The sequence below is a fragment of the Nuphar pumila genome, chromosome 1, assembly GCF_984573655.1.
Source record: "Nuphar pumila chromosome 1, dmNupPumi1.hap1.1, whole genome shotgun sequence".
NCBI classification, from domain to species: Eukaryota; Viridiplantae; Streptophyta; class Magnoliopsida; order Nymphaeales; family Nymphaeaceae; genus Nuphar; species Nuphar pumila.
Window position 1 is genome coordinate 44,475,201 of NC_143249.1, and position 27,620 is coordinate 44,502,820.

The window sequence follows — 27,620 nt, forward strand, 5'->3', positions numbered from 1 at the left end:
GCTCTTATTGTGGCAGCAGATGGAATGAAATGTGTTGTGGGTGAACAACTCTAAATCCAAAAAAAGATTTTTTATAGGAAATTGTTTCAACCCCTTTCTGCAAAAAATAAGGCTTTTTAGAAAAACTTGAATTTTCTCGCATTTAGAATATATAAAAAATTGCATTTTTTTCTTTTCTACTTCCACTATTTCTACTATTTTCCTACTTTCAATTGTGCTAGCAAGTTGTAGCCTAGAAAAATGAGGTGTCATGTAAGTTACCTAATATGGCGCGATGATTTGACTAAACAAAAAGGTAAAATTGCCAAGAAAGAAAATTGCACATGTTTATTATATTTTCTAGTTTGTGATCAGTAATGGTATGGTGGTAAAAAATATTTTCATCTGCGTCTTTGTTAGTAATAACGAGCATCTAATTTTTTGCCTTCATTTTAGGCGGCTTTTTGTTTGCACCTTTCACAAGTCGACATGACAAAGATATTTCAAGATAAAACCTTCAATAAAGTAATGATGTATTGACGATTGCTGAAAAAACCAAATATTATTGTGGTATTTCTCCTTTTCTATTTTTTGTTTAAAAATTCTTGGTAATGCAAAAAATGTCATTTGTTTTGAAAAGATCATGCATTTTATCACGATATTATATTGTTTTTAACATCTTTAACTTTCTGTATATATATATATATATTTTAATAGACCTTCAAATTTCGATATATGCTAAATTTTCTGAGATTTTTCCTAAATATTAAATTTTAAATTCTTGGAAAAGACTTTCTCAAAGAGAAAATCCCATGTCGTTATTTGCGACATTGAGTTCCACCACCAAATCATTACTCCTTTAGTGTTAGTGTGGGTTGAAATGTGAAAGCCCAATCAGAGGTGTTCAGCTTCAGATGGCCCCAACCTGACTTGTGAAGGGTCTAACAGGACTCAAGTTTGGTAAGGAGGTTCGCTTAAGAAGTGAGGCTGAACTCAAAGCTAAAAGCGTCGCACTTTCCTTTTTTGGGAGATGCAAAGAGAATTTTCTCACTTATGAGAGAGGCATAGGAGAAACTCGCTTTCCATATATGAGAAGCATGCTTCATATTTGTGAGAAACATGAAAAGCGTTTCTCACTCGCTTCTCAAATCACTTCTCTTTTGTTTTCCACTTGCTTCTCCCTTTATCCCTTCTCATTCTTTCTCGTGATTTGATTCAAATTTCCATTGAAATCCATAAATTTCAATATAACATAAAAAAATAGAATTTTATCAGATGTTAGTAGTAGTCTGGATGCTGTAATTCTTATAGGACACGTGTAAGGTTTTTTCCTATAATAGATCCAATTGAGATTCAATGGGCCAAATGAACCGAGCTTGGGCTGTTCGGGCTCAGCTTGCTAATCCTGCTCGAGCTCATCTTGTGAGCTTGCCACAAGTTGAGCTGAGCCTGAGCTCGTTATGTGCCGATCACTAGCTGGCTCTTTAAAAAAAAAAAAATTTTTTTTAAATGTTTTTTAAGTTTGATAATATAAAAAAGATAAAAAATACATAAAATATGTATATAATAATTAATAAATATATAAAACACATATTATATGTTAAATATATATTATATAATCAATTTATAAAATATAAAATATGACTATATTATATGTAAAACTAGCCTATACAAGCCCAACTGAGCCTAGCTTGCCATGTTTGTGCTTGATTCGTTTATCTAAATGATCCAGCTCGTAGTTTGCTTGTCGAGCTCAATTTCTGAGCTGAGCTTCTCACGAGCCGAAGCGCGACCTGTTGGTCTCGTTTGCCAGCTTTAGCTTCAAGCCTAAGCTCAGCTTGAACCTAGCCCGCGTGCAGTGCTGATGGCAGCTGAGTTTTTCCATGAAGCACATGGGGCCCATGTGGGACCCACAGTCTTCTTTCTCGCAGAGTGATTGTTCCACGCTCATGAGAAAACAATCCCTTGTTTTTCCACGTTTTCTGGTGAGAAACAAACGCGTCCAAAAGGGGTCCGAAAAAGGGCGCGAGTCTTGGTCTTTGCCCAAAACGGTACAGATTCATCTCCGATACGATTTGATCTCTAGCCCAGGAATCCTGGATGGAAAAAAAAATTAAAAATTGCCAGCGGAAACCAAAAAGGCCAGAGATTTCTCTCTCTCTCTCTCTCGGGAGGAAGAAACCCTAATTCTCCCCATTTCTCACTGAAAACGACACCAATTTTTTCTGGCAAACTAGGGATTTCTGAGAGAGATGGCTAGGGAAATGGCGAGCAAGGCGATCCTCAACCTCGCCCGTCGTTCTCGGAAGCCCTCGCTCTCCCGGCCGTGGATCCTCCAATCCGATCGCCTCTCTTCGAGCCACTCCCCGGCGGTGCCCTCGCAGTTTCCGGCGGCGCCGATCTCACCTCCAGCGCCCAACGTGATGATCTACGACCGCCTCTCCGAGGAGGTGAAGGCGAAGCTCCGGAAGCTCGAGAACCCCGACCCCCGCTTCCTCAAGTACGCCTCGCCGGAGCCCGTGCTCACTGACCACACGAGGATCCTCTCGGCGCCGGAGACGCGGGTGACGACACTCCCCAACGGGCTGCGCGTCGCGACGGAGTCGAACCTCGCGGCGAGGACGGCGACGGTCGGGGTGTGGATCGATTCCGGGAGCCGGTTCGAGACGGAAGAGACCAACGGGACGGCACATTTCCTGGAGCACATGATCTTCAAGGGGACACAGAAGAGGTCGGTGAGGGCGCTGGAGGAGGAGATCGAGAATATGGGCGGGCACCTGAACGCCTACACCTCGAGGGAGCAGACGACGTATTACGCGAAGGTGTTGAATGAGGACGTTCCGGTGGCGTTGGATATCTTGGCGGACATACTGCAGAATTCGTGTTTCAGCGAGGACCGGATCAATCGGGAGCGAGATGTTATCCTTCGCGAGATGGAAGAGGTGCGCCATAACTTTGGAAAATTTTGGTTGCGATTTACTGCGTTTGATTCTAACTTGCGAGAGTTTTTTTCCATTTTCCTCTTGGTTAATTTTGGCAATTGGAAACTCTACGTTGATATTGTTTGGAAAAGCTATTATTTTGAGGTGACATTTCTCCTAATTATCGTTTTTTTGTGCTTTGTTGGTTTGATGATTTATTTCTGTGGGAAATGGTTGATTCTGAATAGTTTAATTTGAGTAATTGCACTGCTTTCTGTGAACGTATGCACTTAATGCAAAAAGTGTTTGCTGGGAGATTTTATTCTTTCTGTAGAAAATTCATTTTTTATAGGGTGATTTCATTTGATTTCTCATGATTTTCGAGTGGATTCTTTCACCATGGAATTGTGGGAAATTCATGTATATGTGGATTCTTCTTTTATTGTAGATAATTAGATGGTTAATGTGTTATTCTGGATCTCTGAAAGCCATCTTTTGGTTAATTGAGAAAGGGCACACATTGTAAATCTACAATTTTCACTGCATACGTAACCAACGGAAAAGATGTTACATTTATTTGGAGAATCAAAATGTGTTATGGCCGCCTGAATATTGAATGCTTGATAGAGATCTGCCATCTTGAATGCCTAGTCTCTGTCGTTACGACCATCTTAATTATATGAGGCAATAAGCTGTTTGCTTCAGTGAATTTGGTTGTTTTCCATGTTACAAGAACTAAAGGGTCTTTCAAAGAGTCTGCTGCAGTTGTTGGAGAATTTTCGAAGTTTGACAATTCATTTTTTATCCAGTTTAATAGATTACTTATATTTTTTAGTTATTGTTGATTTCCTTTATGCTGAAGAATTATGAGATCTGTAATATCACTGTTTTTGATACAGGTCTATATATTTTAGTTCAATTAACATTTTGATTGAAATAAGTGTGTACTGGCTGCTTGTTAGAAAATATCTTTCGTCCCTTTATTTTGTTTTTGACTCATTTTCTCTTTGTGTTTCCCTTTTTTTCCTGATTCTTTCCTCCCCATTTTAGTTGGAGCAGTTTGAATATTACGCCCCAGGTTTCATTCATGGACATAAACTATGTATATAACATTAAACTACTTGTGTTCAACATTAGATGAATTCAACCATATTAAAATGACTAAAATACCCTTCAAAAGTGGTATTTTTGAAAATATATGGTTACTTTTTGAGGTCAAAAAGATAAATTTGATGGATTCATAAAGTTGTTTCTTTTGGAAAAGGTGGTTGACATTTCAATTCCCTTCAAGTTTAAAAGACCTGTAATGCCCAAAAACTAGCCATGCATTTCTAAAATTACCATTCTTTTAAGGGTATTTTAGTCATTTTTATAAGGTTGAATCTACCAGATGTTAAACACAACTAGTTTAATATTAGATTAACCCTATATATATATATATATATATATATATATATATATATATATATATATATATATATATATATATATATATATATATAGAGAGAGAGAGAGAGAGAGAGAGAGAGAGAGAGAGAGAGAGAGAGAGAGAGAGAGAGAGAGCTTTCCCAATGGAAAACCCTCTCAAACCTACCAAATGGACGTTTTATTGGATTTTGGTGTTTTTTTTTTTAATTCTGACCGTACAGATGTGATCTATATTCTTGTTTTTATAGGAATCAGTTCTTGGAGCATTTGATTCCGATGCATTGATAGGTTTTTATAAGTTTAAAAAACCAACACCGTACAATTTTCATAAATTTTTGAGGCTCCAAATGCCATTTTTCTATCCAAAATTCATGATCCAAGTGTCAATTTCTAGTAAATCAATCATGCTGAACACATCTGTATGGTTAGAATTTTGAAAAAAATACCAAATTTTTCCCATTTAGTAGGTTTGGGACCGTTTTCATTGGAGAGGTTTTCATATATATATATATATATAAAGTTTCTGGTAAAAACTGGATATATATATATATATAGATAGATAGATAGATAGATAGAGAGAGAGAGAGAGAGAGAGAGAGAGAGAGAGAGAGAGAGAGAGAGAGAGAGAGAGAGAGAGAGAGAGAGTACCTTATAAAGAAGGCGATGACCGTTGCCGAAAATCGTCTCACGTGGCTGGATTCAGGGAAGCAAGAAGCCACAAACAAGAACCCTAGAGCATTGCGTTTCTCAAAGGCTCAAACCTTCGAAAAGCCCCAAATCATCCCCCTTTGTATTTTAATTTTTTTATACCAAATGACCTTTTTACCCATAAAATCTGAACTTTCCTTTTGTTTTTTGGTAAAAAATGAATCAGGTAGGGGCAAAAATGCCTGAGCACAAAAAAGAGGAATCGACTCAGGAAACTAGATTACTAACTCTGGGAATCAAGTTTCTGTCAAAGGGGGAATTGTGTTTTCTCATTCGAGGAAGCACAATTCCTTTTTGGTTTGGGAACACTCTTCCTATTGTTGGGAAGCTTGCTTCCCTTAAGCGAGCTTCCAGTTTAAAATGTGTGATTCGGTGAAGCACTGTAGTGCTTCCGGTATCCCTGGGGTAGACCATATAATGAATAAATTAGTGGGATTTGTCCCAAGCTATAAATTCATATTTATACCACAATCTTGATCCTAAGTTATATTGTGAACTTATTGGAACCACTTCACTTAGATACAAATTAACTCATAAAACATAATTAATATTTTTTTGGTTTGAAAATCTTATATATATATATATATATATAAAACTGGGCATAGTATGTAACTGGCTTTCAGATACTTTCTTGTTTAGATATTTTTGTTTGATTCATATCCTTGTCACCACATTTGCTATCTTTTCTTGTTTTATTAAAAATAATAAATTTTACCTTCTGCCCTCAGGGAAAATCTATTTCACTTGGGTACGGGTACAGCGGGTATGGCATGGCAATTCCAAAAAATGTTGGTATGGGGACATGGCTATCTATATATCTCTCTATATATATATCTATATATCTATATATATATTTCTATATATATATATATTTCTATATATATATATTAAATATCACATAAATACAAAATAAACTGAATATAATCTAAATATATATGCAGTATAAAATATATATATTATATACTGAAAATATAAAGTTATAAACTGAAAATATAATTATAAATTAAATACAAACTTGTATGTATAGAGAGTAAAATGGCATGTCCGGGTGTTGACACGAGGATACGTGTGTCGACACGGGTACAGAGGGCAAAATGGAGTGTCCCAGTACCATAGGGGAAAATTGATTCATATTTGAATGCAATACATGGATGGGTAATAGGATGTGGGTTTTAATGCATCCTATTGATTGTGTCTTTTGACTGCATGCCTCTTAATGTACGTGGTCTGAACATCATAAGTCATTTTCTGCTAAATCACGAGATATATTGAACTGTGTGTGTTTTCTGTTTCTATATGCAGATAAAATTTTATTTTATCAAACATGGAATCTAGATTATTTTAGATATATTGCTAGTTTATTTCATATAAATGCTGTATTATATTATTTAAGCTTTGTTTGTGTCAATAACAGAGATTGTGCTTTTCACCTGCAGCATTTTCCATCTTCTTTATTATTAGATATAAGCCTAACTTGTTTTCTAATAGACATCTTTGCTGTATGTATCTCTCTTTCTGTCTAAAAGTTGACTTCAGAGTTTTTTATCAGAAAATGATATCTGACACGAAAAATGTATTTGTAGGTGGAAGGTCAAGCTGAAGAAGTCATTTTTGACCATTTGCATGCTACAGCTTTCCAGTATACTCCTTTGGGTAGGACGATATTGGGGCCTGCTCAAAATATCAAGACAATCTCAAAGTCTCATTTGAAGAACTATATTTCAACTCACTACACAGCTCCCAGAATGGTCTACTTCTGTCCTTGACTGAAGCTTGAAGCTTTCGTGATTAGTCTTTATAGTTGACCCTACATGATCGCAATGGACTCAACTTTTATTTTATTCATCTTTTCAACTACTCAGAATGAGTTAAATCGTTGTTGTTTAGCAACTCTGCAAGATTTAGCAAAACTTATTTCTGTAGGCCTAATTCATTGTTTTCATATTGTAGGTTATTTCTGCTGCTGGTGCTGTGAAGCACGAGGATATAGTTGAACAAGTGAAGAAGCTATTTTCAAAGCTACCACCTGATTCTACTACAGCCTCTCAGTTGGTGGCAAAAGAACCAGCTATTTTTACTGGATCTGAGGTCTACATACATTTTCTCTTCTGTTTTGGTTGTTGATGTATACATGTTTTTGAATGTTGAAACTTTCCTGTGAAACTAATCTTCTGACTTTTTTTGTATTTGAGTTAGGTTAGAATTATAGATGATGATGTTCCCCTTGCACAATTTGCTGTTGCATTTAGTGGAGCATCCTGGACAGATCCAGATTCTATTGCATTAATGGTCATGCAATCGATGCTGGGTTCTTGGAACAAGAATGCAGGTGGAGGGAAACACATGGGGTCAGTTTTTTTTCTTTTCCCTAAACTTCAGTTCTGTTACAAGATGAAATTGTTTATCATTTGAAGATCTTTCTTCTGCCCCACCTGATTTGCATAATTTTCTCTTTGGGTTTTGAGCAGGTCAGAACTTGCTCAAAGGATTGGAATCAATGAGATTGCCGAGAGCATGATGGCCTTTAACACCAACTACAAGGACACAGGCTTGTTTGGTGTTTATGCAATTGCTAAGGTTTGTGAGGTTCACCTTTTAATTACGAATTCATAAACATATGGATAAAATGACTATCATCAAAGGTTAAAAATGAATTCCTCTCGTGATTATTCTGCAGTCCAATTCCCTCTCTATCTTACATATCTATTGTTAATATAACTCTTGTTGAAGTTGCTAGTTTGTGCATTTTCAATTGTTACATTGTAACCTACAGCCTGTTTACTGTGCTGTCTTGAGTCTCCTTGCATCTTATCCTAGTGATTGAATTTCCTAAGTTGGTTGGGTATATGAATTTTCATTTCATCCCTTCTCTCTTGCACTTTTTATTATCCAACTAGTTACATATGCTTTTGAATCTATGTCACATGGGTGCGGGTGCGGGTGCGGTTGCGGGGATGCGGCAAAAAAAAATTAATATATATATATATATATATATATATATATATATATGTGTGTGTGTGTGTGTGTGTGTGTGTGTGTGTGTGTGTGTGTGTTTCTCTCAAGTACATTAGTATAATTAAAGATATGTATGAAGGAGTAGTAACCAATATCTGCACTTGTGGAGGGGTGACAACCAATTTTCCGATAACGGTTGGGTTACATCAAGGATCTGCTTTAAGCCCTTTTATATTTGCGATAGTGATGGATGAGCTTACGAGATCAATTCAAGAAAATGTACCGTGGTGTATGTTGTTTGCTGATGATATTGTTTTGATTGATGAGTCTAGAGCTGGGGTTAATGCTAAGTTGGAATTATGGAGACAGACATTGGAAGCAAGAGGTTTTAAGTTGAGTAAGAGTAAGACTGAATATATGGAATGTCGGTTTAGTAAGCAACGAAGTAGTGATGGGAGTGTAGTGAAGCTTGGTGAGCAAGAAATACCGGTGAATGATTATTTCAAATATTTGGGACCCATCATTCAAAAGTATGGAGAAATTGATGGAGATGTAAATCATAGGATAAAGGTTGGGTGGATGAAATGGAAAAGTGCAACTGGAGTGCTGTGCGATCGCAGAATGCCATTGCGGTTGAAGGGAAAGTTTTATAGGACGACTATTAGGCCCGCTTTACTATATGGTACGGAATGTTGGGCTGCCAAGAGACATCATATTCAAAAAATGAGTGTAGCTGAGATGCGGATGCTTAGATGGATGTGTGGAAATACAATAAAAGATAAGATTCAGAACGAAGAGATACGTAAGAAGGTAGGTGTTGCACCCATTGAAAATAAGATGCGAGAGAATCGTTTACGGTGGTTTGGGCATATTCGGCGAAGGCCTAATGATGCTCCAGTTAGAAGGTTGGAGAAATGGGAAAATATATTAGTTAAAAGAGGTCGGGGTAGGCCTAGGAAGACTTGGATGGAGATGATAGGAAAGGATATGAATGCTTTGAACCTCACCGATGGCATTGGATAGAAATGATTGGAGGAAAATGATTCATGTGGAAGACCCAAAATGAATTTCTTTTTTGGTTCATATCGCCGACCCCAATTGTTTTGGGATGAAGGCGTAGTTGTTGTTGTTGTTGTATATATATATATATATATATATATATATATATATATATATATATATATATATAGAGAGAGAGAGAGAGAGAGAGAGAGAGAGAGAGAGAGAGAGAGAGAGAGAGAGAGAGAGAGAGAGAGAGAGAGAGAGAGAGTCCGGGGGTTCCCCCCGGCACGGGTCAAACGTACAGGGAGGAGGCACCCCTCAATGCCACCTTGAAGAAGGTGGTGGTGAGCATCCAAATCATGGGGCAGGTTGGCTCCGGTCGACCCAAAAGAGTTGGGCAAATCTGGCCTGTCATGTCCAGTTTGAGAAACCGGGTCAGGATCCACTTTAGGTACTGAGTCCGAGCCCACTTTAAGTAGTCTGGGCCCACTTCAGGTTCTGGGTCCGGATGAACTTCATAACGAGGGACTAGAACCGTTACACATTATGGGTCTGAATTAACAATTGTAATAGTGGGGCCATGTGAAGATCCAACCAATCATGCGCGAGAGGCCATTTAAATGCCTTGAAACCATTGGTGATAGGGAGAGGGCAATAAAGGGCAGTCTCACACGTTATAAAAAAAGAGAGCATTGATTGGCCCAACCTTGTTGCCAATAATATTGAGAGTATCCACATAATATTCAATAATGACTCCTCTATTTAAGGGGCTACTTTGCCTCTCATTGGCTCTCAGAAAAGGAAGTTGAGAGGGCATGATAATCTCCTGGGTAGCTCCAACCAATGGCACCACGTTGGAAATAACGAACTGCCCCATCCAATGATGGTGGCCCCTCGTGAACCGCACCTCCTTGGTGAGGTCGAGTCTAGCTGGACCAGCGATCAACGGTGGCGTCCAACCAGTAAGGTAAACGACAAAGAAGAGGATGAAGGTGAGGGCTCCATGGTAGTCACCGAGTCGAGGGCTCCATGTCGTCTCCTTCCACGCTTCCACGAGGTTTAATAGGGCAAATAAAAAAAAATCCAAAAAATGGACCAAAACGACCCTGGGTGCGTTGACCGCACCCAGGGTCGGGTTGATCGCACCGGGTGCCGCACCCTTACCCGTGTCGTGTCGATGCGGTTGCGGCACCTGTCTGGCCGAATCCCTGTGACATAGTTTTGAATGTATGCAGAGTGTGACTTGCATTTGACTTTTTTTTTCTGTTCCTAAGATGTCATTTTATCAACTTTTGAATGTATAGTGTAGGTCATGCAGGTATGACTTGCATTTTTGCTTGTTTTTCCGTTCCTAAGATGTCATTTTATCAACTTTTGTTTGAATGTATAGTGTAGGTCATGCAGCTGTGATTTGCATTTTTACCTGCTTTTCTGTTCCTAAGATGTCTATCATTGAATTTTGAAGTTTTTTTTGTTGGCAGCCTGACTGTCTGGATGATTTGGCCTATGCAATTATGTATGAGATAAGCAAGCTTTCATACCGAGTTTCAGAGGCAGATGTTACTCGTGCTCGTAATCAGGTAAAATTGTTTGCATTTTTACATGTCCACATATCATTCTTATAGCATAATATGCTGAAGTTGTTTAGGATGATACAGCAATATGAATCAATTTTTACTTTGCACATGGTGTACCTACAGTAGCTACATTCTTTGTGTGAAAAATCCTTGAACTGGCTTATTTGACCCTGTAAACTAATAACAACAATTTCAAAAAATGTCACTCCGTTTGGCAGTTTGCTAATTTAGGCTAGATGAGCACTCCTAATGTTAATCTAAAAGGGGGTCACAGACTCCACACATCACCAAAGGTTGCCCCTCAATCACCATAAGTGATATCGCATCTCCCTGCATCTCAAGAAAAAATTAGCCTATGCACTGCAGAATTTCGTGCGCCAGTGCCCAATCAGCCAATCAGACATTGGCGGCGATCTCTGAAAGAACTTATACATTAAGACCAGCCAATCTTGCATTCCTAATCCGTCTTTGTGATGGTCTTAATTTGTAATCCATTCTCAATTGGCTGTCTTGCATTGACTTCTTCAGTAGGCAACCTTGGGATTTCAACTCAGGAACCTTTAGTTAAGAAGTGCATGCCATTATTAAATATATTCCAAACTGCTAAGATTTATGTGGTTGCTGCCCATTTGCACATTAAAACAGATCCAGCTTTTTCTGATGGTTGGGCAAGACGACTGAGCAGTTCTTTGCTGAACATCTTGACATTCCATATTGATGTCTTGCTAGTTGTTAACCAACAGAACAAACATATTTGTGAGTTCATTAAATGCTTCTGATAGGCCCTGATAATTCAGAAGATTTTTTCCCTTGATGTCTTTCTCCACATTAAAGGTTCAAAGGGAAAGCCTTGCCATACCATTCAAATTGTTGATACTTGGCCAAGAACAGCTGGAAGTTTTTCCCAATTTCATTGATATTGTATGTGCAGTTCAGATAGACTGGTTGAATTGGTCTATGCATTTTACTCTAAACATTTTGGTCATCATGAATTTAAGCGAGTTGGGAGACTAAGGAATCCAGTCAATTCACTGCCATTCTTGGATTCTTTAAGATCCGAGTCTGAGATTGGCTGCTGGACTAATCAGATTGAGTTAAGGCTGAATACAGATCATAATTTTTTTTGTTTATTCTTTTTCTTGTAGTTCGACTTGACTGTATTACAATCCTGTTGCTATTGTACAGCTAAAATCTTCTCTGCAACTTCACATTGATGGAACTAGCCCCATTGCTGAAGATATTGGTCGCCAGGTACATTTGTTTCTCAGTTCATGCTTTTTCGTCATTGTTTCCTTGGTATCATGGAGCTTTGAATTTCCATTGTTCAATATGCTTGCAGCTTCTTACTTACGGGCGGAGGATCCCCATAGCTGAGTTGTTTGCTAGAATAGATGCAGTAGATGCTAGCACTGTGAAGCGAGTAGCAAACCGGTTTATATTTGATAGGGTATGTCACAATGCGTTCTAGCATTTCTTTTCTGCTCTTTGTTTCTATGCTAATGTTATGACTTGTCAAGGAGGTGTTCATTGCTTTAATGCTTCTTTTTCTAAAATGGCAATTAATCATATATAGACTTAAAAAATCTAAATGAAAGACATGCTTTTTGGTCTTTTTTCATTTGTGGCTTCTTATCCATGCCTTGCATGGATCGAATTATCCGTATAGACAAGCATTAAAGTGGCAGCAGTCACATGTTTGGATGTGCGTGAATCCATTAATGTTAAGGGATGTGCTTGGACCCACCCGAGAAATATGTTTTAAATAAAATACATACAAAGTTTACCATGTTTTGCAAGTTTTACATGTGAGTTGGCATGTTTACTTCAAAGTAAAACGTGGGAGAGAGGATTAGTTTTATCTAATTCTATTCAAAAATGTATTTTATCTAAATCTCATTTCTTCCAAAATGTGCAACCAAATACCCCATTAGGGCATGTTAGTTTGGTCCCGTCCCAATGCATTTTAAATAAAACACAAGCAAAAACTGCTATTGTTTTGTAAACTTTATCCATTTTGAAAGTTCTATTAGAGCATGAGGTTTGAGGTGGTCGGATATCACTCGCATCACTGTTTACGAAATTAGTGTTCATGTTTCCTAGTTCCCTATTGTATTTCATTATATATTGTGTTCCTAAAATACCCTTTATTAGTCTTTTTGTATTTTGTGTTAATAAGTGTTTTAGTAAAGATGTATTTTAGTGTAAAGTGAATATAAATAGTCACAATGAGGTGCAATTTTCTCATATTGGGAATCATGAGAGTTCAGCCCAAACCTTTCTCTTGTATTCTTTCTCTCTGCAGGAACCTTAGAAAATCTTAATCTAACATGGTATCAGAGCCATGATCCAAAGCGGGAAAAATCTTGTTGACCTTTAAGATTCAATCTTTCTTTTTCCGGGTAACAGTTGAGTCTTCTATTCTTTTCTCCCTTCATTTTCTTTCATTTTCTCTCAAATCTGCGTCTCTTCTCTTGGTTCTTGATTCTTAAATCATGTCAGTGTATTTGTTGATTCTCTAATCTCTCTTTATCTTCGTTTTCTCGTTATTTCTTCCCCTTCAAATCAGATCTATGTATTTCTTGACTCTTTCTTTTCTTTCTAAGATCTTGGATTTGAAATCTCTTTTATAAATTTTGGCTCGTTTGTGTTTTCGGTCTGGCTGAACTAGATTTATCAGATCTGAAAAATATATCATATCTGAAAAACAAATTGATGTCACCTAAGGCCAACGATTCTTGTTTTGCGTCATTCAACAAAAAAAGATTCCAAGTTGACCTTGACGTTTGATTTCATTAAGATATTCTATTTGCAGCAACATATCTGATTTACTGTTCATGTTCCTTTCTGCAAAAAAAAAATTGGACGTGACTGTTATTGCTGCCAATTATGGTTATTGATTATCTTATTTTCTTTTTCTAATTATTTACTGCCCTGTTTTGTTCCTTTTGCATTGAGTCCTTATTTACCTGTCATCTATGTCACATGGGTGCGGGTGCGGGTGCGACACGGGTGCGGCGCAATTCCAAAAAATTTGGACACGGGGACTCGGCTATATATATATATATATTAAAAAATATATATTATAAATATATATATTTTAAATATTATAATTATTTATAATATACTACCAAAATAATCAGCGAGCAGAGGGTGCAGGGAGGGGGGCCGAGCCCCTCCCCTGCGAGCAGAGGGTGCAGGGAGGGGGGCCGAGTCCCTCCCCTGCGAGCAGAGGGTGCAGGGAGGGGGGCCGAGCCCCTCCTCTGCGAGCAGAGGGTGCAGGGAGGGGGGCCGAGCCCCTCCCCTGCGAACCGAGGGTGCAGGGAGGGGGGCCGAGCCCCTCCCCTGTGAGCAGAGGGTGCAGGGAGGGGGGCCGAGCCCCTCTAGTGCGAGCAGAGGGTGCAGGGAGGGGGGCCGAGCCCCTCTTCTGCGAGCAGAGGGTGCAGGGAGGGGGACCGAGCCCCTCCTCTGCGAGCCGAGGGTGCAGGGAGGGGGGCCGAACCCCTCCCCTGCGAGCCGAGGGTGCAGGGAGGGGCCGAGCCCCTCCTCTGCGAGCCGAGGGTGCAGGGAGGGGGGCCGAACCCCTCCCCTGCGAGCAGAGGGTGCAGGGAGGGGGGCCGAGCCCCTCTTCTGCGTGCAAAGGGTGCAGGGAGGGGGGCCGAGCCCCTCCTCTGCGAGCAGAGGGTGCAGGGAGGGGCCGTGCCCCTCCCCTGCGAGCAGAGGGTGCAGGGAGGGGCCGAGCCCCTCCCCTGCGAGCAGAGGGTGCAGGGAGGGGCCGATCCCCTCCCCTACGAGCAGAGGGTGCAGGGAGGGGGGCCGAGCCCCTCTTCTGCGTGCAAAGGGTGCAAGGAGGGAGGCTACGAGCAGAGGGTGCAGGAGGGTCGACATACCTGACGGAGGGGGAGACGGTGGCTGCCTGTCGCCGGAGTTCGGATCGCCGGCGTGGTTACAGGAGAAAGCTGCAGGGGCTGAGGGGGAGAGGCAAAATCGAGAGGATAAGCCCCTCTCCCTGTCGATAAACCCCTTTTAGGGTTCGGCTGCCAAAAAAAATTTGGATCTGGGTCGGGTTTGGACCCGACCCGACCCGGATCCAAAACATAATTTAAAACTCGAAATGGACAATTTTGGACTCGGTCAAAGTTGACCGAGTCCAAAATGTGGACGGACTCGGCCCGGACTCGTTGACCGAGTCCGACTCGGCGTTGACCGAGTCCGACTCGGCGTTGACCGAGTCCGGGCCGAGTCCGAAGCCGCACCCGAGTCCGCACCCGAGTCCGTGCGTGTCGACGCGGGTGCGGCAACCCTTTAGCCGAGTCCGTGTGACATAGCCTGTCATGGATTCAAGTTCTTCTTCAAGATTCATCTCTGCTAACTTTCTTGGCTAATTAATTTCTGAAAAACTAAATAACTCCAACTACCTTACCTGGAAAAGACAAATTATTCATTTTATTAGGAGTCAGGATCTCGTTGGTCACATCGATGGATCAGTTGCTGCTCTATATGAGTTTCTTATGCAGGAAGATAAGGATGACAAAGGGGCTGTAACTGCAATGAGCACCGTTAGGAATCCAGATTTTGTCAACTGGATGAAGAAAGATCAAGCCTTAGTGACCTACATAACTTCAACCCTATCTCTTGGAAGTATTGGTGGGAATTCCAAATGATTGCACTGCGATGACGTTATGAAATACATTATAGCAGACTTACAGATTTCAGAGGCCATGATCATTTATTTGAAAAGAGAATTTCAGATGTTGAAGTAGGCATCCATGTCTATTATGGAACATTTCAACAAGATCAAGTCCATTACAGATCAACTAGCGTTAATTGGATGTTATGTGTCAAAGAAGTACAAAATTCAGCAAGCTCTAGTTGGCTTGGGACCCAAATTCCATGTGTTGTTCACTATACAGTATATTGGGATCGTTTGTACTTTTGATGACCTGAAAGCCAAACTCCTCATTTATGAGATGTCGTTGAGGGGGATGTCAGATACAGAAAAGACTGAAGCAGATTCTTATGATATGTTGTTTATGGGATCCTTTTCAGGCTACAGACGTGGTAGAGGTAGAAGTTACAATCAGGGAGGTCGAAGGATTCTTCTTACTCCCAACATCCTTCCATGAGGAAGAAGTGTATTCAATAATAACATTCCTACATGCTATATTTGCAAGAAGAAAGGACATGTAAAAACAAAGTGTTGGTTTAAAGATGAGGTATAATCCTGAAGCTAAAGGCAAATATTTAACCAAGGATTAAGGGCAAAACAAGGGGCAAACTGACCCTGACAATGAGCTTTTTTTGGCTGCCCTTTTCGGACTCAGTTTCAAGCAAAACGATCAGGGTGTTTGGTACGTTGATTCAAGAGCTTCCAACCATGTCACAGGTGATGCAGGTAAATTCTCCAAACTGATTCCTTATTCTGGCAAGAATAACATTGTTACTGGAGATGGTAGATGCCACCCCATTACACACTCCAGAGATATTGTCCCTCTTTTGTCTAAATCACATTTTGTCTAGTTGTTTGATGTATTGTGTTTCCCTAATATAAAAAATAATATAGTTTTTGTGTCTAAGCTTGTTGATGATACCAATTCGTATGTTGAATTTGCTCAATCTTTTGTGTATGTCAAGGATCTTCAAACGAGGAAGACATTCGTTGAGGGAGAAAGATGTGGCAACATGTACGTCTTCAAAGAAGATCCCTTGACTACTCGAGCAACATTGGATAGTCACTCGGAGCTTGATTCCTCTGCGTGTGTTTTCAGTATTTCAAAGTCTAGTTAGTCAAATGTTTGGCATAGTAGGTTAGGTCATTGTGGTGGAGTTTTTATTGAAAGATTAGTTTCAAATAAATTGTTACTCAAATCTGGCTTGGGTGAAGAGTTTTGTGATAGTCTATGTCCTAGTTGTCAAGTTTGTAAGTCATGTTTTGCTATTTAATTCATATAATAAAAGAACTTCAAGACCTTTTGATATTATTCATTATGGTGTATGGGGACCATCTCCACTTTCTTCCTCTTCTGGTAACAAATATTATGTATTATTTATTGATGACTATTCTCATTACTCTTTGATATTTTTCTTAAAGCATAAATTTGATGTTTTTGGTGTGTTTAAAACCTTTTGGGCCTATGTTTGTACTCATTTTCATAAAATATTTTAAATCTCTAGTTTGATGGTGGTGGTGAATACTCGTCAAAGGAATTTGTTGATTTTTCTACGGAATAGTGAAATTGGTCGAAGAGTTTCATCCCCACGGACACTTTAACAAAAATGACATTGCTCAAAGAAAGCATCACCATATTATAGAGAGTGTGATGTTCATGATTTGTGAGAGTAAAGTTCCCATAAAGTTATGGACCGAGGCATTTCATAAAGCTGGATATGTCATAAACAGATTGCCCATAAAACTTTTGCAGAACAATTCTCCTTATTTTATTTTATACGAGAAGCACCTGAATTATAATGAGTTAAAGGCATTTGGATGTGTGTTATGTTAATGTGGAAAGCCAGTTGAGAAACAAATTTCAGGATAAAGCCCATACTTGTCGTTTTGTTGGATATGCTAATGATTACAAAGGTTACAGGTGCTATGATTCCAAGTCAGACAAAATTAAAATATCTAGAAATGTGTTTGATGAGTGCAACTTCTCAAATGATCAGTGTAGCCATTATGTTTTGCAGGACAAGAATAATATTGAAGTATATCAACCTTGGCTGGATAATAGCCTATTTTTTGCCATGAATGATAGGGTAAAACAATCAGATCTTTTTCCTGATCAAAGCCAAGATGTCTTATAACATCCACCAATTGAATTGGATTGTGACACAGAAACTGATTCAAGCAATGTAGAAAGTACATCAAGAAGATTCAAAGAGGGAGGCGTAATCAAAGCTAGTTGGTTATGCAAGAACAACAGTCGTCAGATCAAGAGAGACAACTTCAGTCAATAAGAAGATCAAGTAGGATAAGACATTCGATTGAAAGATGGGTGTGTTATGAAAATTTCAGCATAGATTTTCAGTGCTTCCTTACTCAAATCAGACAATAGTAAAATCCCAAAACATTTCAGCATGCACTGAACTCAAATAAGTGGATAGAAGCTATAAATGAAGAAATGCAGACCTTGCATGAATGCCATACATAGGAGATAGTGAAAAGACCGCCTGGTAAAAATGTAGTTAGTTCAAAATAGGTGTATAAAATAAAATATAAATCCGATGGAACTATCGAGAGATATAAAGCTCGCCTAGTAGCAAAAGGATTCACTCAGAAGTATGGGCATGATTATGATGAGACCTTCACTTCTGTTGTCAAAATAGGTACTATACAGATCATCCTTTCTCTAGTAGTTGATCATGGGTGGCAACTAAGTCGGATGGATGTAAATGTAATGAATCAACGGTGCACAAATACAATGCCAATAAAGGCTACACAAGTGCACAACAAAATCGTGGTCTCTAATGGACCGATCACAATCTCATAAAAGAGAAGGAATATGAATTACACAATAACACAAAGGCACAAAAGCCTATGAGAATAAAAGATCTTTATAAACTTCACCTAAAATGTTTCTAAGAGCATTGCATACAAAAGTAGAGTGAGGCTCTATTTATAGAGCCTCACTTGAAGTGAGACTGCCTCCCAGCAGTCATATTAGCATTTAATACAAAAAAGTAAAAATAAAAAAGAGACTACATTTCAGTCCCTAATGAACTGTATTAAGTGAAATTACTGAAAGTTTATTAAGAAAATACAAGAATCTGGGTAGAGGGAGAGCTTTGGTGAAAAAGTCCAAAATCTGAAACTTGGATTGAACATATGACAAAGTAATTGTCTCCTTCATTTATTCTTCGTAAACATAGTAGCAATCCATCTCGATATGTTTCGTTCTCTCGTGAAATGTGTGATTGTTGGCTATTGTAAGAAAGTGAAAAAACACCACAAAGATATCTCTCAACAAGCTCTCACAAATGCACCATAAGAACCACTAAGGTTCACAAAGAGAACTCTTAAATATAAACTACACAAAAAGGGTATAAAAACATAAAATAAATGACTTTAATGAATAGGGATAAAATCCCATACGAGAAAAAGTATACAAGGGGGAATAGTGGGAATATATATAGGGAAGAGGAGAGGAGCCTCAACGGAGTCATTGGACTCCCAACGGCTCCCATTGGGGCAGCACCTTTTTGACTTGGTCAAAAAGACCTTTTTGACTAGTCAAAAAGGTGAAACCTATATGGGTCCAAAAAAGAGGATTTAAGTTAGTTCTAGTTGGGTTTAAACTAGAACTAATCAAACTAAAAACTAACTAGAAAAAAAGGAAAAAATATTACAAGGAAATACATGAGATGCCTATGAGATTACATATGAGATATGCGATTTTATATTTTAACAACTATATGTATGGCGTTTTTGTTATCACATCATAGTTTTGAAGGTTCTGACATATCAACACCCATATCTGAAAGTAGTGCTCTCATCCACACGACCTCAGTGGTTGTTGTAGCCATCGCCCTATACTCAACTTCCGTGGAAGACAAATACATTTTCTGTTGTTTTTTGCATCGCCAAGAAATGAGGGAATCACCTATAAACACACAAAAACCTGTAGTTGAGTGACAATTATTGGGATCACCTCTTCAGTTAGAATCAGTAGCAATAAGATTTAAAGATGATTAAAAGGATATGAATAACCCTTTAGATATAGTTTTCTTGATGTATCAAACTATTCTTAATACTGCACTCATGTGAACTGATGTGGCCCGTGGGTGCATGTTGAAATTGACTTGCAGTGTATACATGCACAATGTTTGGCGTGGTAATAGATAAATACATTAATGATTTGATAAGTTGTCTATAAGGAGTTGAATCATCTAATAACACTCCGTCTTTAGCTTTCGTTTTTGCATTTATCACTTCAGGAGTATCAGCATATTTTGTGTCAGTGATTCCCAAGCGTGCAACAATATCAGCTGCAAACTTGGTTTGAGACAAAATGTACCCTCTTGGCAAGTAGGCTACTTCAATTCCTAAAAAATATCTCAAAAAACCGAGGTCAGTCAGTCATATCAAAAGTTTTTTTAAGCATAAATTTAATTTCTTGAATTTTCTTCTGATCATTTTCAGTGATGATCATATCATCAACATATAACAGGAGAATGATAAGTGAGGTACCAGTAGATCTTACAAAAAGGACAATGTCAGTGTAACAAAATTTAAATCCAAGATTCAACACAATACCACTAAATCGATCATACCATGCTTTAGGGGCTTATTTAAGTCCATATAAAGCTTTTTGAAGATGAAGAACCATACCATTTTCAATAGTCAAACCCAGGGCAGGATCCATGTACACTTCTTCATTTAAATTTTAATTTAAGAATGCATTCTTAACATCTAACTAATATATATGCCATTTTCTAATGGATGCTACTACAACTAGAGCCCTAACTGTGGTTATATGAGCTAATGGGGCAAAAGTTTTCTCATAATCTATTCCATATTCCTGAGAGTATCCTTTCGCAACTAATCTTTCTTTGTATCTTTTAGGGACCCGTCACTTTTTGTTTTGATTTTAAAAACCCATCTACACCCTATTGTTTTCTTTCCTTTGGAGAGAGGTTGAATTGCCTAAGTATGAGCCTTATCTAATGCATCTAATTTTATTTTCATGGCTTCAACCTATTTTTTTATGTTTTTAGCTTCATTGTAGTTAGAGGGTTCATGGTATGAATGAATGGCTAGAAGACAAGTCTTATAGTTTGGAGAAAATGATTCATACGAAACAAATCTATTTGGAGGCTTATGTATTCCTTCAGATCTTCTAACACTAGTTTCTTCAACATTTGTTGATTGATTATATCTTTCAAGATGCTCCCCATTATCTCGTCTAGAGTATTGTAGGAGATTATGAGATGATTCTTTTTCTTCACTTGAGTTATTAATAGACTTCAAATTACCAATGTCATTATCAACAATTTCATTATTTCATTTAGGTAACAAATCAAATAAGAAAGCATACTCAGATTCTTCCTTAGGTTTTTCAAAAGCAAATCCATCTTCATTTTCAAGAAAAGTAACATTTTTAGAAACATAAAGCTTATTATTTGTTGTGGATAGCCTTTTTTATTTTCGGCATATCCAAGAAAGACACATTTTATGGCTTTAGGAGCACGTTTGTTATATTTTTCAAGAAGCACAATTTTTTTTCATCCAAATACCCTTAACCTTTTAAGTTAGGAGAATTTTTTAAAAGTTTTTTAATAGAAAATTTGTTTTCCAATGTTTTAGAAGGCGTTCTATTTATTAGATATACTGCAGTTAGAGTAGCTTCGGCCCATTTTTTTTTGGAATTTCTTTTGAAATAAGTATGGTTCTAGTAGTTCCAATAATGTGATGATGCTTTCTTTCGGAAATGCCATTTTGTTGAGGGGTCCAAGGACAAGATTTTTGGTGTACAATTTTACGTGTTTACAATTGAAATTCATTTGAAAGAAACTCCCCCCCAGAGTCGGAGTAAAATACTTTAATATTTGTTTCAAATTGATTTTTAACACGAATATGAAAGTTTTTAAAACACGAAAAAACTTTGGATTTGAGTACAAGGAAGTATATCCAAGTATGTCTACTAAAATCATATATGAATATAACATAAAATGAATAACCACTTTTTGGCATAACGGGAGCGGAACCCCATACATCCGAATGCACTAATTCAAAATTTTCGTTAGACATGGAGGTTCTAGATCCAAAAGGTGTCATTTGCATTTTTCCATGTATACAATCTTCACATACAAAATCTTTATCTTTACAATTTTTTTTCAAAAATGAAAAATGAGATAATTTGGATATACTTGGATGTCTTAATCTTTTATGCCAAAGATCTAAAGTAATGTCTTTGACATGATTACAAAATGAGTTTTTAGGTAAACATAAGGAATCCATATAGTAAAGATCTCTTCTCTGACCTTGCCCAATCAGCTTCACTAACTGGAGATCTTGCACCCAACAAGCCTTAGATGAGAAGAATACTTTACATCCACAATAAAAAATTTGAGATATTGAAAAAGATTTAAATCTAATTTTGGAATAACCTTTACTTTTGGGACATAAATTTTTTGAGAAATTGTTGGGGTTTCCTATACTTTTAATTTTTAAAGAAGTACCATCGACGGTTGATACACATGAAAAATATGAATTAGTGCAATCGGATAATAGAGACTCATTATAAGTCATGTGAAAAGAGGCACCTGAATCCAAAATCCAAGATGACTTACCTGGAGGAGAAGAGGAGGAGATGGTGGCGTCGGATGTAAGAGTGCCCTTAAGAATTTGTGAGACAACCTCTGCCATTTGGGCAATGGTGAAATCATTGAAGCTGTCCCCTTTCTTTGATTCTTGAGGTTCTTCACTTAAGGTGGCCACTTTTTTAAATTTGGGACAATCTGGTCTTATATGCCCTGGTTCCTTACAATGATGACAAATGATTTTGCCTTTGTATCCTTCTCCATTATGTCATTCTCCATTTAATTTCCTCTCAAAATGAGGTGGTTTATACGTTTTTACAAATTTTTCGGGTCTTGCCATGGCAAAAACCTCATTATTAGACTTGTGTATTCCAAGTCTTGTTTTCTCTTGACAAATTTGAGCAATAGCCTCACTTATAGAAGGAGTCAAAGTCCTATGAAGCAAAGAAGACCTAACTTGTTCAAATTCTGGTTGGAGGCCTCCGGTCATAAAGGATAGAAAAAAGATTTTCTCTTTCTATTTGAGATCTTCTCATTTCAATAGTCGAACCTTTTCATTTTGGTTATAACATGGCTAGTTCATCCCAAATAGGAGATAAAATACCATAAAAGTTTCTTACACTTTTATCTTCTTATTTTGCATTACGTACCTTGTCTTGAAGATAATATAGCCTAGACATATCTTTTTGGATGAAGGTACTCTTTAGAAAAAACCATGCATCGCATGCTTTTTTGAACTTGATAATGTTGGTAGCGATTTTGAATTCCATGGTATTCATAAATCATGAGAGAATTTGAGCATTGCTCGCTTCCCAATCCTCCAACTTGTTTTTATATTCTTGCAAAGCTTTCTCATTTTCTTCTCCGGACAAAGCTTTGACTTGATCTCCTTCTCTTCGTGTCAATTTGAGTTGCGGTTCATTAGCGGTACCACTAACAAACCCCCATAGCTTCTTACCTTTGATGTGATTCTCTATTGCTCACGCCCACATCAAGTAATTGCTTTAATTTAACTTGTAGGAAATGACGGTGGCAGAGTCTCTTTCTCCCATAATTATTTAAAGAATTTTGAGTAGAGGAGTTAGAAGATGACTCAAAGTTGAGAAGCACTACCACAAGTAGATACCATGTAATGAATCAATGGTGCACGAATACAATGCCAATAAAGTGATGTACAAGTGCACAACAAAACCGTGGTCTCTAATGGACCGATCACAATCTCATAAAAGAGATAAGGAATATGAGCTACACAATAACACAAAGGCATAAAAGCCTATAAGAATAAAAAGATCTTTATAAACTTCACATAAAATGCTTCTAAGAGCATTGCATACAAGAGTAGCTAGTAAAGATCTCTTCTCTGACTTTGCTCAATCAGTTTCGTTGGAGATCCTGCACTCAACAAGCCTTAGATGAGAAGAATACTTTACATCCACAATAAAAATTTTGAGATACTGAAAAAGATTTAAATCCAATTTTGGAATAACCTTCACTTTTAGGACATAAATTTTTTGAGAAATTGTTGAGGTTTCCTATACTTTTAATTTTTAAAGAAGTACCATCGACAGTTGATACACATGAAAAATATGAATTAGTGCAATCGGATAATAGAGACTCATTATAAGTCATGTGAAAAGAGGCACCTGAATCCAAAATCCAAGACGACTTACATGGAGGAGAAGATGAGGAGATGGTGGCGTTGGATGTAAGAGTGCCCTTAAGAATGTGTGAGACAACCTCTGCTATTTGGGCAATGGTCAAATGATTGAAGTTGTCTCCTTTCTTTGATTCTTGAGGTTCTTCACTTAAGGTGGCCACTTTTTTAAATTTGGGACAATCTGGTCTTATATGCCCCAGTTACTTACAATGATGACAAATGATTTTGCCTTTGTATCCTCCTCCATTATGTCATTCTCTTTTGAATTTCCTCTCAAAATGAGGTGGTTTATACGTTTTTACAAAATTTTTGAGTCTTGCCATGACAAAGACCTCATTATTAGACTTGTGTATTCCAAGTCTTGTTTTCTCTTGGCAAATTTGAGCAATAGTAGAAGTGTCAAAGTTCTATGAAGCAAAGAAGACCTAACTTGTTCAAATTCTGGCTAGAGGCCTCCGGTCATAAAGGACAGAAAACTGATTTTCTCTTTCTATTTGGGATCTTCTCATTTCAATAGTCAAACCTTTGCATTTTGGTTATAACATTGTTAGTTCACCCCAAATAGGGAGATAAAATACCATAAAAGTTTTACACTTTTATCCCCTTATTTTGCGTTACTTACCTTGTCTTGAAGATAATATAGCCTAGACATATCTTTTTGGATGAAGGTACTCTTTAGAAAAAATCATGCATCGTATGCTTTTTTGAACTTGATAATGTTGGTGGCGGTTTTGAATTCCATGGTATTCATAAATCATGAGAGAATTTGAGCATTGCTCGCTTCCCAATCCTCCAACTTGTTTTTATATTCTTGCAAAGCTTTCTCCTTTTCTTCTCCGGACAAAGCTTTGACTTGATCTCCTTCTTTTCGTGTCAATTTGAGTTGCGGTTCATTAGCGGTACCACTAACAAAACCCCATAGCTTCTTACCTTTGATGTGATTCTCTATTGCCGTCGCCCACATCAAGTAATTGCTTTCATTTAACTTGTAGGAAATGACAGGCATAATCTCTTTCTCCCATAATTATTTCAAGAATTTTGAGTAGAGGAGTTAGAAGAGGACCCAAAGTTGAGAAGCAATACCACAAGTAGAATAATCCCGAAATAACTTTTCACTTCTTCAAGAGCCACACTCTGATACCATGTAATGAATCAATTGTACACAAATACAATGCCGATTAAGGGCTATACAAGTGCACAACAAAACCGTGGTCTCTAATGGACCAATCACAATCTCATAAAAGAGATAAGGAATATGAACTACACAATAACACAAAGGCATAAAAGCCTATAAGAATAAAAAGATCTTTATAAACTTCACATAAAATGCTTCTAAGAGCATTGCATACAAGAGTAGAGTGAGGGAGGCAGTCCAACAGTCGTTGGACTGCCTTCCAACGATCATATTTATGATTGTAGGGGGGTAGTCCAACGACTAGTTGGACTCCCTCCCAAACTCCCAACAGTCACATTAGCATTTAATACAAAAAGTAAAAATAAAAAGAGAAAAAGTACATTTTAGTCCTTAATGGACTGTACTAAATACATGTTTTAAAAAAGACCAAAATACCCCTGGCTGATATATGTATATCAGTCAGGTATATACAATATTTTAACAAGAAATAATGTGTTCCTACATGGGCATCTTAAGGATAAAGTTTATATGGAATAGACACTAGGGTATAGTGAAAAGGATCCAAAAGCTCATGTTTGTAGGTTAAAAAGAACTATTTATGGACTAAAGCAAGCTTCAAGGTCTTGGTATGAGAGTTTTTCGGTTGCAATTCAAGGCTATGGTTTTACTCAGTTCCCATTAGATAATTTACTTTTATTTATAAAAGTAACAATTTTATCAATGTGTTACTAATTTATGTTGATGATATAATTGTTACTCACATTTGTAGTGAACAAGAGGTTCTTGCACAAAAATTTTAAGATGAAAGATCTTGGTTTGTTACCATATTTTCTTGGATAGAGGTAAATCGGCAAGCTGGTTCTCTTATTTTAACTCAGCACAAATACAAGGTGGATCTTCTAAATAAAACTGGTATGAAAGATTGTAAACCCATTGCAACCCCAGTTCCCATTCATCAGAGATTGGACCAAAATGATGGAGAATATTTTCATGACCCTACATAGTTCAGAAGCATAGTTGGAATGTTGCAATATCTTACTTTCACTCGTCCAGATATTGTTTTTGCTATTAATTAGGTATCACAATTCATGCATCAGCCACATATGGAGGGTGTGAAGAGAATTTTGAGATATTTAAAGGGCACTGTTGGAGATGGCTTGCCCTACAAAAATAGGGCACCACATGAAGATATGTTAATGGTTACAAATTATTTAGATGCAGACTGGGCAGGAGATCCTGATGAGAGAAGGTCCATTTTTGGATACTGTGTTTTTCTTGGAAGAAATTTGGTCTCATAGGGTAGTAAGAAACAAAAGGCTATTGCGAGGTTCGGTACAGAGGCTGAATATTGTTCCGTGGCTGCAGTTACAGCTGAGATGACATAGATTAGTCACATGCTTTATGATTTGAGATAAGTCATTCCCAAGTCACTCTTGTTGTGTGATAATCAAGGATCTATTAAGATTTCAATAAACATATTGAAATTGATCAACATTTTATTCGTTAGAAAGTTAAAGATCAGGAGATTGAGACCAAATATGTCCAGATTGAAGACCAAGTGGTTGACTTGTTCACTAAAGGCCTCACAAAGAACAGGTTTTGGTATTTAAGAAGCATGTTGTTCATGGTTGTTAACCATGTACAACTTGAGGGAGGCTATTAGAGTGTGAGGTTTGAGGTGGTTGGATTTGGATCTTGATCTAGATCCATATTGCTCGTGTCACTATTCACGGCATTACTGTTCACGACTAGGCATCGTGAACAGTGTAAAGTGAATATAAATAGTCACAATGAGGCACAATTTTCCTATATTGGGAATTGTGAGAGTTCAGCCTAAATCTTTCTCGTCTTTTTTTCCTCTGCACGAACTTCAAAAAACCTAAATCTAACAAGTTCTTGGCAGCTCACATGTGAGTGAGTCGGCATGTTTTTTATGGTTACAACATGAATGAATAATTTGGATTTTACCTAATTCCATTCCAAATATGTTTGCCCAAAATCTGCAGCCAAACATCCCTTATCATATGAATTGGTGATAGTCTTCAATTCTATCAAGCTAGCAATTATTGCTCTGTGAATTGTTATGGGGAAATGAAAATTATTGATTTCTGGACTTGTTTTGCAGGATGTAGCCATTGCTGCCATGGGACCAATACAGGGCCTTCCTGACTACAACTGGTTCAGGCGCCGAACTTACTGGCTCCGCTACTAGGCTCCATTAGCTCATACACAGTATAACATGAGGTTTCATGGCTGGCGTTTTCTTTTTCCATTAGAATTGTAGCATCAATTTCGGTGAAATAATCAGCATCTTATTTATTATGCTGTGTTGCCAAACTTCTTTTCCATTGTCATTTTGCTCTGGCAAGTGTTGAATATCTTCTCATTTTACCTACAACCTGACACTGGGCTATGGAGCTTGTACTCGACCAATTGATGGTGAAAGCTTGGGAGACTCGAGAAATGCATGTTACAAAGGCAGTTGTACATCCTGGATTTGATCCAGCAGGTAAAGAACCTGATGATATCCTATTTTAAATCAAAATTTAGAAATAATCAATCATCAGCGGGCAATTTGGCTCAGTTTAACATTGGTCATAGGCTTTTACACATGGACATTAGTGCCGAATGCTGTATGTGATTCTTTTTTTTAGAGTATGAACACCTTAGCTGCCTACCCCAGTAGACTCTGCTTAAGAACAAGTTTCTTCAAAACAAATCTACCTGAACAGAGGTGCATAATCTGCTAGGGACTGACTTTTGCCGAAACTTCAAAGTTCATGAATTTGGACTTCTGAGCTTGTTTTTTAATCTTACATCCTGCTTCCAACTTTGTGGCGTGCTGCTAGAACATGCGAATGGGAAGATCTTATAAGGGATTGCCCAGCACTCGTATCCTTACATTTGATGTCAATATAGCCTACTAGTGCATGTATAACCCAGAAGCATTTTAAACTTTTCATGTGTAAAATAAGGCTCGAGTTGTAGCTGCAAAGCAAGGC

The 27,620-nt window shown here is 37.8% G+C and overlaps 1 protein-coding gene across 1 annotated transcript; it reads left to right on the forward strand.

The window, feature by feature from the left end:
• Nucleotides 1–2,111: 2,111 nt before the first annotated feature.
• Nucleotides 2,112–27,203, forward strand: LOC149848849 (putative mitochondrial-processing peptidase subunit beta, mitochondrial). The gene is made up of 9 exons (XM_089997698.1): nucleotides 2,112–2,921; nucleotides 6,620–6,784; nucleotides 6,987–7,124; nucleotides 7,233–7,384; nucleotides 7,505–7,613; nucleotides 10,475–10,573; nucleotides 11,756–11,821; nucleotides 11,910–12,017; nucleotides 26,744–27,203. The coding sequence occupies exons 1-9, from the start codon at nucleotides 2,232–2,234 to the stop codon at nucleotides 26,828–26,830; spliced, it is 1,614 nt and encodes a 537-aa protein (XP_089853824.1). The 5' UTR covers nucleotides 2,112–2,231; the 3' UTR covers nucleotides 26,831–27,203.
• The last annotated feature ends 417 nt before the right edge of the window (nucleotides 27,204–27,620 follow it).